This window comes from Linepithema humile, chromosome 2, assembly GCF_040581485.1.
Source record: "Linepithema humile isolate Giens D197 chromosome 2, Lhum_UNIL_v1.0, whole genome shotgun sequence".
In the NCBI taxonomy this organism is placed as follows: Eukaryota; Metazoa; Arthropoda; class Insecta; order Hymenoptera; family Formicidae; genus Linepithema; species Linepithema humile.
Window position 1 is genome coordinate 10,593,037 of NC_090129.1, and position 12,717 is coordinate 10,605,753.

Genomic DNA, 12,717 nt, shown 5'->3' on the forward strand with positions numbered 1-12,717 from the left:
CTTAGGCTTCTATATTTGTTTCTAATTTTGTCCTCGCCCGATATTTTCGTTTCCTCAACAGTAGACGAGAAGCCGCGAATATGCGATCACACATTTTGTACGTTTCAAACCGTTTTTTCTGTTATTTCGAACCGTAACTCTTTGATATGCTCTAAGGTGTTACTATTTTGAGCCGTAATATATTTAACAAACGTTAACATAACCTGAAAGTTCAGAATAAAAATACTGGTTTTTCCCTGATCGGACCTGGCCAGATCCAAGAAAAAATACACATAGATATTTTTTAATCAAAACCTGGGAAAAATCGTGGAAAATTTATAGCAAAAGGTCAGGACCCGTCTGGATTTTCCAAGCTAATATTTCCCATGCGGGTCCCGTATACAGGGTGTCCCGTAAAGACCGTAACAACGCTTAGGGGTATATTTCTAAGATAATTCTGAGCAAAAAATCTTAATACCAAAATACTCAGGGTGTAATGGTTTTTGAATTAGAAGCATTTAAAGTTAGCGAATAAGATAGCCTGAAATTTGCGCGCTCAGGTGTGTACAACGTACAGTGATAAAAGCGAAATTGATTATCACTCCCTTGTTGTCAGTATTAATATTTGGAAAATAAATTTGCTAATACATATTAACATAAATATTGTTTACGCAATTAAGATTTTGTTGAAAATATTATAAGGAAAAAAATATTATGATACACATAACGCAAAAATTATTTTTTAGGGTTTTAGTAGTTCTAATAGTTCTGGATACCCGAGAAAAAATATATAATCATATAAAATTGCATATGTTATCAGATCTTTTTATAACTAATTATATATATTTACATCTGACCATATTATACCATTTTTTTTCTCGGGTAATACTTAAGAGTTATTACTCTATTTATAGAGAAGATTTTTATTATATATCAAAGCGATCTGATCAATAGTTAAAAAGATGCGAAAAAATTTAAATACAAAGAAATTATTTAAAAACGTGTTTTCTTAATTGCCGGTCTGTTTGCTTTAATATTTTGAAAATTTGAAATTTAAATTAATTGCAGTTTACAGCGGGGGGGGGGGGGAAGAGAGCAATTGCATCATATTTTTTCCTATAAGTGCCCTGGTAGAAATTACCAGTTTAACGCCAAGATAGAAGTATGGGCCTCATTTGTTTGCCAAGACGTAGCCTATCTAAAAAAATTTAGAAGAGCTATAGTATGATCCAGAATGATATTTAGTCTAGCGCTATGTTTAATCAGTAGCGTTCGCCAGTCTTTGCTGCCAGAAAAAAAAAGTTTGGGCCTTACTTGTTTACCAAATCACAGCCTATCTAAGAAAATTAGAAGGGATAGAAAGATAGATAGTGCTAATCCACAGCCCCAGTAGCTTCAGTATTGCGGTGAATCTGTGGCGCTGGCACAATCATTTATGACGATTTTGTGTATGGCCTCGACTAATTCGCCAGTATCACGCCCGAGTTGGTGACTGACGAGCTAATCAAGGCATATCAAGCCATAATAAAGTCCAGAGTGACTTTTCTACCAAGGTGGGGAAGATACTATAAAACCGCGAGAATGCTTCAGTAGTCTCAGTTGATCTTATATATACTGTTATGTTGCTACGCGAAAGAATAAAAAAGTATTTTTAATTATAATTTATTTATTCAAACAAATTAAGTAACAAAAAAAATGTAAAGAATAAATTTAATAAAATATAAAAATAATAAAATAATAAAGAGCCAAAAATCCAATGCTTTCATTGTACCGTTTATTAAATCAATTTCAAGCAATTTCTGATTTATCTTTTTTAAATATTACATAACTCGTATTCAGGACATTCAAGACCAAGCCAAAAAATAGAAGAAAAGTTAAGAAGATTTCAATTTATTCGACAAAAAATGATTATTACTTTAATGCTATTATGCATTTTTCTTATATTATTGTGCCATTATCTTATTCATCATGGAAGATTTTGGCAACTCATCGATCAAATACCAGGACCACCGACATTCTTATTAATCGGCAATACTTACTCTTATGTGGTGCTCCAGTTTATTAGGCAAGTAAAATTATGTACATTTACAAATTAATAAATAGCATTTACAAAAAAGTATTTATTAGTAAAAGTATTGTTACAAGGCATGTACAAGGCATGTTGTATTGCAGTTACATTGTTGAGTGGGAAATTATAACATTGACGTTATATTACTGTTAGCTTATGTTTACTAGGTATATATATAAAAAAACAATTAGTAACTAAATAATAATATTGTATTTGTCGTAATACCTGCCTTATAAATTAAGTTTATTGAATTCTATACATGAGGATAAATAATTTTACTAACAAAGAATTGTAAATTCTGTACCTCTTATTGATAAATATGTGAAAATCCTTATGGCGTTTGAAAATTACGTGTAATTCTTGAAACTTATTTTGTTTATTAACATTACTCAGGACTATAGACTGAACATACGTGAAAGGACAATATCAGGACAATCGAGTCTGAGTATTTGTAAACATTTATAAGAATTAAAAAGTATAGTTTTTATATATTTCCAATTCGAAATATCGTACATATTAAAAATGAGAATTATGTTAGATCTATTACGTTACCTTCACTAGTGAATAGGCCAGGTCCCAACCAAGGATAAATAAATGTGTATATAAATCCTTTTCAAACATGTTCTGTCGGAATGTTTAATATTATCTACAATCATATAAAAAATTATAGATAAATAATATAAAAAAATCCGCAAAAAGGGAGTGTAATTTATGTGTCATTTTGCTACAAGTGTAATTGTTTTTACAAAAATATGTCTAAGAAAATATTAAATAAAGTTAATTATTTTTTGAACAACTCTCTTTTGTATTAGACGGAAAACGTACAATTCCAAATGCAAACTGTAAATATCGAATTTTGTTATTTAACATTTATGAAACTCTAATACAATAATGAGAAATACATGCAGGGTGATTCTCATAAACGTACTTGTCATACATTATCATACATTAAATACAAAATATTTATATCCTTTTCAGTACGAAAAAAGCGGCTAGCTGTGTTGGATCTTCTGATAGCAATGTCTGACAATAACAAGATGAGTGATTTAGATATCAGAAAAGAAGTTGATACTTCATGTTTGCGGTAGATATCTGAAATTATTTATATTTATTAAATAATACCATAACAAATATATTTGCAAAAAAATTTGTAAAGAGTTCAAAATACATTATGTAAAATCAAATTGCTTCATATAAAAGTGCTCATTTATATGAGCTATTCCATAAAATAATTATTGTTTTGAATTAGAGGCATGTGCCTTCCACGGGTATTCTTTCGGGATGGTGCTTCGTAGATCCGTGGACGATGAAATATGTATTTCTTCTTAATTTAGAGTTTATTTAGGGCCGAATGTGAGATGCTTCCGAACACAAGTGGGTAGCAACACTCAATACAGTATATAATTGCTCTACGTGATAAATATATCGAGCGCTCGTTGTCTAATGTGGCGACGACCGAGACGTACAACGTACGAAAAAGCATAGGCGCGCATGCTCGCGCGATGGCAGCGACGCGAAGACACCGAAGGGCGTCCGAGGAAAAATAGTAACAACCGATACGCATAAACAAAAGAAAAACGCCTTAGCGCGCAGAGCGGTTGTTTCGAATAAATATCTAACACGCCGCCCCCCTTGAAAGGACGTACTTTCAATAAGCGTTAATTAACGGATATAAACATAAACTATTTGCTTACAGTTAAGGATCTTATAACAAACGCAAGTGATGTAATACAAAAGGCGCTCGCTCGAAAATTGAAAATAGGTATTATTGCGCCTTGTAAACAAAAAAAAAGGAAACAATTGAAATTGGCAAATGATTTTGCAATAAGAAAACGTATTTAAACTTACATGACTAACATTAAACGGAGTCGAAACGCATATTAAGGGTCTACTGGTAGTACCGCGATTTTGGATAGAGGTCTTATGAATAAGCCCTTTGCAGTACGGACGGTGGCCGTTCGGGCGACATTGTCTGCACCCGGGTGAATTTTCTCGATACGTCCCAGTAACCATTGTAGTGGCGCCAGGCCCTGTTGTTTGAGTAATACCAGCTGATCTGGCTTCAGTTGCTCTCCCTTGCTGATTTTCTATTTGAAACGTTCCTGAAGGGAGTGAAGATACTCGCAGCTCCACCTGCGCCAAAAATGCTGTCTAATTTGCTCGACTCGCTCCCATCGCACTAATCTATTCTCGTTTACATCTGTTAAATCGCTGTAAGGGAAACTATTCAAGGCGGTGCCAACCAGAAAGTGACCGGGACTGAGATAAGCTAAGTCATTAGGGTCATTACTTAAGGGTGTAAGAGGACGCGAGTTGAGAATGGCCTCTATTTCGCACAACACTGTTTGTAGTTCCTCGAAGGTTAAATGTGCCTTGCCGGCTATACGATGCAAGTGATTTTTTGCGGATTTTACCGCCGCTTCCCACAAGCCGCCAAAATGCGGAGCATTGGGTGGTATAAATTTCCACGAGGTCTCTTGTTCGCGTAAAAAATGCTTCACATCAGTTTGAAGCTGTTCGTTATTGAAAAAGTCGTAAAATTCCTTGAGCTGCCTGTGAGCTCCGACGAAATTGGTTCCATTGTCGGAATACATGCAAGATGGTTTGCCTCTGCGTGAGACAAATCGTTTGAGAGCGCCAATGAAGGCTTCGGAGGAAAGATCGCTGACAGGCTCTATATGCACCCCCTTCGTGGCGAAGCATACAAAAACTGCTATGTACGCCTTGTGATTCCGCGCGTTGCGTCGCTTGTTTTCACGTAATATTAATGGGCCGGCGTAATCGACGCCGCAATGAGAGAACGGTCTTGACACAGTTACGCGCCCGGCGGGTAATGAACCCATGATTGCTTCCGAGAGAACGGGCTTGACCTTGAAACACGTTATACAACCCCTTACAATTTTTCGTGTGACAGATCGCAAGGATATTGGCCAAAAACGTTGCCTCACAGCAACCATGGTGGCTTGAGTGCCTGCATGTGCGTTGCGCACGTGCTCTTGTTCTATTATGCGTTTGGTTAACACGTGATCGCGCGGTAGCAAAATCGGATGACAGGCATCGAAATTCAAACCTGAGTTGTCCAGTCTACCACCTACTCGAATTAGCCCGTCCTTGTTTATGAACGGAGAAAGGGACAGCAGATTGCTGCACGCGTTGATAGTGTCGCCCTTGGACAAAGCCTTGTATTCTTCGGGAAAGGCCTGCTCTTGTACAATCCTAGCCATAACGTGTAATGCAAATGATATTTCCTGATGGGAAACGAATATTGTAGGCTCGGCTGGACGGTGCGTTTTACGAACTCTTAGGCAATATACGAGAATGCGACATGCCTTGTTTAAGTTGGAGTTGTTGTTTAGTAACTCATTGACAATTGAGTTTTCAACAATGGCGACGGCTGTAAAACATCCTCTCAATTCTGGAAGATCCTCCTCCCTGTGGTTGAATTTACCGCTGGGCCAACAATCTTCACTCAGCCCTAAGAAAGCGGGTCCGTGCCACCAAATGGATGAATCGATTAGCTCTTGCGGACAGATACCTCGCGACAAAATATCAGCAGGATTGTTTGCCGAGCTGACATGATGCCAACTAGTAGGTTCAGTTAAACGTTGTATTTCGCCGAGCCGATTAGCCACAAAAATCGACCATTTTCGGGATTGTGAGGATATCCAGGTCAAAACTATTGTAGAATCTGACCAGAGGAAAGTTTGCATGTCGGATAAGTCGAATGACTCCCTGATTTTCTCGATTAATCTGGCTAGCAACAGTGCTGCCGATAGCTCGAGACGAGGCAGAGACACAGCTTTGAGAGGAGCGACGCGAGATTTTGAGCAAAGAAGCTCGGTAACATATTCGTCTCTCTCAAGGGTTGTGCGTATATATACGCACGCTCCGTACGCGCGCTGACTTGCATCGCAGAAGCCGTGAATTTGTAGAGAGCGCGACTCCGAACGAAGCTTGACGCAACGCGGGATAGACAACTGATTAATGTCTATTAGTCGAGATTTAAGGTTCGACCATCGTGAATGGAGGTCTTGCGGAACTGATTCGTCCCAATGAGCGTCCAGCTGCCAGAGTTCTTGTAAGATTAATTTAGCTAAAACGATAACAGGACCTAAGAGGCCTAACGGATCGAATAGTCTGGACACCTCTGAAAGTATGACTCGTTTGGACACTGTGCCTAGAGTGTCGTCAAATTTGTAAGAGAAATGGAATGTGTCCTTGGACTGATTCCAATGAATCCCTAATATGGATGAGTTCGTGCCGTCATCAATGGTGACGACGTTAGCATTTTGACCATCGAGATCCGTCAACAACTGCGGGCAATTGGACGCCCATTTGCTGAGCTCGAATGCTCCCAGCCGCAACAGACCAATGGTTTCGTCGCGAATTGATTCTAATTGATTGATCGTGTCAGCTCCCGTGAGCATATCGTCTACGTAAAAATCGCGCTTGACGCAAACAGACCCGATTGGATACTTGTCGGAATGTCGCTCAGCTAGATACTTGAGGCATCTTGTCGCCAGGTAAGAAGCAGAAGACGTGCCATACGTAACAGTAATGAGCTCGTAATCCTTGATGTTAGATTCCGGGTGGCTTCGCCATAAAATACGCTGAAAACGCGTTTGAGAAGGATGAACCCTTATCTGGCGGTACATTTTTATAATGTCAGCCACAAGAACGAATCGAAATGTGCGAAATCGCAACATAATGGAGATCAAATCCTGTTGCACGGTTGGACCCACCAAAAGAGCATCGTTTAAGGATATGCCGGTCGAACTCTTGCTAGAAGCGTCGAAAACCACGCGGATTTTAGAAGATTGCGGCGTGGACTTGAAGACGCAGTAATGAGGCAAATAGAAATGCCTTGAATTGTCGTCGCCTTGCTCGTCTAGCAATCGCATGTGTCCCATTGCTAAATACTCATTTATAAATTGCGAGTAGTGTAATTTTAAGTCAGGATCGCGCCTAAAACGTTTCTCGAGACTGTAAAATCGTTTCAAGGCACCTTCTCTAGAATCTCCTAGTCTATCAAGTACTTGTTTCCTCGTGGGAAGTTTCACGATAAATCTCCCTTGTGGAGTTTGAGACACGTTTTGCAGGAAGTACTGCTCGCAATAGGCCTCATCGGATGTGTAATTGTCTGATCCTCCTACGACATCCTCGATTAGCCAAAAACGAGATAATTGATCCTGTAGTTGTGTATTAGCTATCGATACTTGAAAGGATTGCACGTTTTGTCCTGAATTAGTTGGGTTGCCTAGTCGTCCCGCTAGAATCCATCCGAAACGAGTTTTATGCAATGTCGGGTGCTTAGGAGACGATTTAATCTGGCCTACGCAAAGTAGCTGCCAGAAATGTTCTGCGCCGATTAAAATGTCAATTTGTGATGAGACATGAAATTGTGGATCGGCGAGCTGAAGATTGCGTGGAATGTCGAAGCTATTTTTCTTTAAAGAAAATGCTGGAAGCCTTTCGGTGACGTGTTCTGTAACAATACAGTCAAGAGATATATTGAAGGAATTTGTACGCGACTGCAGTCGCACCTGAACTGATTGAGTTGACCTTGTGGCCGTTTTGTTTATTCCTGAAATGGAAATATCTATTGGACGAGGCTCAAGATCGAGTATGTCTAGAAAACTCTTTGAAATAAAGCTTGCTTGAGAACCGCAATCCAATAGTACACGACAAGCCCTACGTGAGCCATCAGCGTTGAACGCGTAAACAACTGCGGTTGACAACATAATGTGATTGTGCTCAAAAGAACTTGCACTATGCGTGGCTAAAGCTGAAGCAGAAGTAGCCGTTTTTAATTCCTTTTGATTGTCTGCGTCGCGATCACGTGATTCGGTCATGACGGAGCTAATATGAAGCAGTGTGTTATGTTTAGCCTTACAAAATTTACAACTGCCTGAAGAGCATTTGTTTGCAAAATGAGAATTAGAACGTAAGCAGTTAGCGCAAGTTTTGCGTTTCTGAATTTCAGAGATTCTTTGGGGCACCGTTAGAGCTAAAAAATCTGGACAATAGTATATGAGATGATCCTTGTTACAATAGCCACACTTTGTTTTGACGGTAGCGACACACGAGGACTGACGCCCGGCGTTCGATTGCGAACGCGTATTTACGTTTCGCGACGGCGTTACTTGTTTTCCGGTAGCCTCGAGAATTTGGCATCGATGCAAAATGAAATCGATGAATTGCTTCAAGGTGGGCAACTCAGAGCCGGTCAGCGATGATTGCCACTCCCGTGACGTAAGCGCGTCGAGCTTATGGCTCAAAATGTGCACTAGCAGATCATCCCAGTGAGACGTAGGACGTTTTAAAGCCTGAAGGGCGCGTATGTGCCTTGTGGCACCATCTGCGATTTGCCGCAGTTCGGCTAAATTCTCTTTTGTCATAGACGGTAAGTCTGTGATCGCTTTTATATGATTTTGCACGATGACGCGCTTGTTATCATAACGTTCCCTCAAAATATTCCACGCGACTTCATAATTTATGTCTGAAATCTCTAGAGCATTTATCACATTGCTGGCTTCGCCCGTGAGGGAAGCTCTTAGATATTGCAATCTTTGAATATTACTCAATGACATATTGGTATGAATAATTGAGTTAAATGTATCGAAGAACGGAAACCATTCGTCGTATCTTCCGGAACACGTCGGAAGATTTAGCTTAGGCAGTCGAACATGTCTCAAGGATTCCGGCATATCAGGCGCGCTTGAATTTGATGGTGAGGGCGTGGTCAAGTTACGCGCCGGGACCGGAGGACTGAGAAGCTCGCGCATCATAGCAGAAACGGAAAAGAAATTTTCCTCGAAAATAACGCGATGACTTTCTTCGGCCTCATTGATTAATTCTAGCTTTGTTTGCACCACATCGTATTCCGACCAATAATCGTTTAACTTTGCTTTACGCTCCTCGATTTGAGCTAATATGGATGGAGAAATAGAATCGATCGAATCGATAAACGTTCGTACCCGCGTGCAAGATCCTTGAATTACTGCGCGTCGGCGCTTGAGCGTGGTCGCGCTTTCGTCGTTAGGCATGATGAATCAAGTAAATAAATTTACGCGATAAAGAAAATCTGGTTGGCTACAATCCTTAAATAATTGCCCTTACCTCGCATACAAGTTTGCGCGCACGAATGTTCCGCTGCGTGGCCTTGATAGCGCTGCTCGATGTGCTGGAATGCGTTACAGGAAATCGCCTGGTCATCTGCAGGAATCCTGATGTTGCCGCTTCCTCCTAGGCTGCTTCCGCGAAAAGCAGGATACGCCTACAGCGTAGGAAATGTCCTTGGATGCGTCGTTGTTTGATAACCTCTTGAAGGGACGAAAATCTGCTTGTCCTGGCTTCAAGGCTGCTGTGCAGGTTAGGTTAGGTTTACCAGCAACCGACCTCTTTGTGTTGCCCGTATGTGTCAGGTCTCACTCGCAACGGCACTGCGGATATTGTGTATTTATCCGGCTCGAAGGACCAATGTTTTGAATTAGAGGCATGTGCCTTCCACGGGTATTCTTTCGGGATGGTGCTTCGTAGATCCGTGGACGATGAAATATGTATTTCTTCTTAATTTAGAATTTATTTAGGGCCGAATGTGAGATGCTTCCGAACACAAGTGGGTAGCAACACTCAATACAGTATATAATTGCTCTACGTGATAAATATATCGAGCGCTCGTTGTCTAATGTGGCGACGACCGAGACGTACAACGTACGAAAAAGCATAGGCGCGCATGCTCGCGCGATGGCAGCGACGCGAAGACGCCGAAGGGCGTCCGAGGAAAAATAGTAACAACCGATACGCATAAACAAAAGAAAAACGCCTTAGCGCGCAGAGCGGTTGTTTCGAATAAATATCTAACAATTATACCCACACATACAAATACATAAACAAACACTTAAACACTATTATTTTTTACACTATTATTGATTATTAATATAATCAATGAAGTATTTACTATGTGTTTGAAAATCAATATAATTATGATATACCTGAATATTCTTATACTCAGCTAATAGCAATATCGTGAAGCATATAAATATTGTTGTTGTATCGTGACCCTGTAATGGGAAAAATATATTTTATTCATTCCTTTGCGTTATACATAGACTACATATGAAGAGAAAAGTGGAATCCTTTTTTAAATTCATGTATAAATTAAAAAAAATCTGAACAGGTTTTACTGAATAATTTAAAAGTACAAATGTTCAAATTAAAATTGAAAAAAACTATGAAAATATTAAATAATGTGTACATGTTGCTGTACACAATTAGAACATCTTTAATTTTAGAACTAATTTTCTAACAATTAATAATAACGGATTTGATCCACTTTTCCTCTGAATCCCTCGTGTATGTATAAAAAGACTTCGCAGAAATAAAAAGCAAGTTAAAATATTTTTAATATTGTCAAATTTTTGTAAAGTTTTCTTTTTATAATTTTTGAACACTTTGTACCCGTATAAAACAGAACTCGAATATATTAAAAAATTAACAATTGCATTTCAATTTTATTAACGACTATTAATCAGAAAAATATTATTGTTGTTTATTGTACCACATTAAAGTAAGAATAATTGTTAGATATTTATTCGAAACAACCGATACGCATAAACAAAAGAAAAACGCCTTAGCGCGCAGAGCGGTTGTTTCGAATAAATATCTAACAATTATTCTTACTTTAATGTGGTACAATAAACAACAATAATATTTTTCTGATTAATAGTCGTTAATAAAATTGAAATGCAATTGTTAATTTTTTAATATATTCGAGTTCTGTTTTATACGGGTACAAAGTGTTCAAAAATTATAAAAAGAAAACTTTACAAAAATTTGACAATATTAAAAATATTTTAACTTGCTTTTTATTTCTGCGAAGTCTTTTTATACATACACGAGGGATTCAGAGGAAAAGTGGATCAAATCCGTTATTATTAATTGTTAGAAAATTAGTTCTAAAATTAAAGATGTTCTAATTGTGTACAGCAACATGTACACATTATTTAATATTTTCATAGTTTTTTTCAATTTTAATTTGAACATTTGTACTTTTAAATTATTCAGTAAAACCTGTTCAGATTTTTTTTAATTTATACATGAATTTAAAAAAGGATTCCACTTTTCTCTTCATATGTAGTCTATGTATAACGCAAAGGAATGAATAAAATATATTTTTCCCATTACAGGGTCACGATACAACAACAATATTTATATGCTTCACGATATTGCTATTAGCTGAGTATAAGAATATTCAGGTATATCATAATTATATTGATTTTCAAACACATAGTAAATACTTCATTGATTATATTAATTAAATATATAATTAGTTAAATTTAATATTGTTTGTGTTTTCTGATAATATTAGAACAAATAGTTAAAATTACTGTAATAAATCAAAAAAGATATATATAAAGTAATCTGCTTAAATTTATAATTAAATAAAATTGTTATGTATATAAATATGAAAGGATATATATGTTTTGTATTCTGTGTGCGTCGCATAGATAATTCAATTAAAAGTGACACAAATACAAATCAAATAAAACGTGTGAAAATTTGTTCAATAATGTAGGATCGTGTCAGAAGTGAAATTAATGCAGTCATACAAGAGAACAATGGAAAACTTATTACAACAGCATTAAATAGTATGTCATATTTGGAAAGATGTTTGAAGGAATCGTTGAGATTGTATCCTAGCACTCCTTATATCCCACATAGCAAAATTTCATCCTACGGATGTCCGTGGGATGTAATGTAAAGGATTTTCAGATATCCCTGGGATGTCTGTACAAAGCCGTAGGATATCCGTAGGGCATCCGTGGGATATCCGAATGTCCGCTTTTCAGATATCCGTAGGACATCCAAAAATAAATCCCTGGGATATCCCTGGGATATCCTACATATGATTAAATTAGATCCCAACAATGTCCCCTGGATATTTTTTTTTATCCAGATAAAATCCAAATAAAATTATTGAATATAGGATGGTGTTAATAATTCGATCTTATATTCGAAATCATTTTAAAACCTCATTCAATCAACAAAATGGTTGCGCAACATTATTTCATTAGTTGAATGAAATCATAAGACGATTCTAAATATAAAATTGGACTATAAATACCACCTAGAAAAATATCTATTTTAAATGTTTATTTAAAATGCCTTTAAAAAATATATTTTTTTAAAAGATTTAAACAGAAATTGTTTAGTTTTAAGTTAAGGAAGCAATAAAACAGTAATCTTAATAAGTAACGTCACTCTCTTTCTCTCTCGAAAAGTTTCATATTAATATTATTTATATTTTAAAAATTTACGACAATCTCGCTTTAATGACACCACTATCAAGATATTGTTTTATTACTATTTTTTATTACTCCTTTAAAACTAAAGAATTTTTGAAACATTTTTTTAAAATACATATTTTTTTCAAATATTTTATATAGACATTTGACATGTAAGTATCTTTATGAGCATAAAGAAAAGATTATTAGCAAAATTTCTAAAGATAAAAGCTTCTAATATATTACATTATTTTAAGAATAGACACATTTCAAAAAAGGTAAAGTACGTATAAGTAATATAAATAATAGTACATTTGAAGCACATTTTATTATAAAATATGTAATTTTTTTTTAAATTTTTTATTTACTATATAATGTAAAAAT

The 12,717-nt window shown here is 36.8% G+C and overlaps 1 protein-coding gene and 1 long non-coding RNA gene across 3 annotated transcripts; one reads left to right on the top strand and one right to left on the bottom strand.

Moving 5' to 3' along the window:
- The first annotated feature begins 1,866 nt into the window (after positions 1-1,866).
- LOC136998204 (uncharacterized) lies at positions 1,867-12,168 on the top strand. The gene is made up of 4 exons (XR_010888836.1): positions 1,867-2,044; positions 3,026-3,131; positions 11,236-11,304; positions 11,625-12,168. It is a non-coding gene; the product is annotated as an uncharacterized lncRNA (long non-coding RNA).
- Positions 2,078-10,273, bottom strand: LOC105668617 (uncharacterized). 2 transcript variants are annotated; one of them, XM_012361067.2, is made up of 2 exons: positions 3,896-10,273; positions 2,078-3,139 (listed from the first exon to the last, which is right to left on the bottom strand). In XM_012361067.2, the coding sequence occupies exon 1, from the start codon at positions 9,091-9,093 to the stop codon at positions 4,135-4,137; it is 4,959 nt and encodes a 1,652-aa protein (XP_012216490.2). In that variant the 5' UTR covers positions 9,094-10,273; the 3' UTR covers positions 2,078-3,139; positions 3,896-4,134. The 2 variants fall into 2 exon arrangements, with proteins under 2 accessions (XP_012216490.2, XP_067206752.1); XM_067350651.1 differs by having other exon boundaries at positions 2,078-2,693; positions 2,976-10,273.
- Positions 12,169-12,717: the final 549 nt, after the last annotated feature.

Excerpts from the sequence above, each read along its gene's own strand:
- LOC105668617 (XM_012361067.2), bottom strand. The coding sequence starts at position 9,093 with ATGCCTAACGACGAAAGCGCGACCACGCTCAAGCGCCGACGCGCAGTA.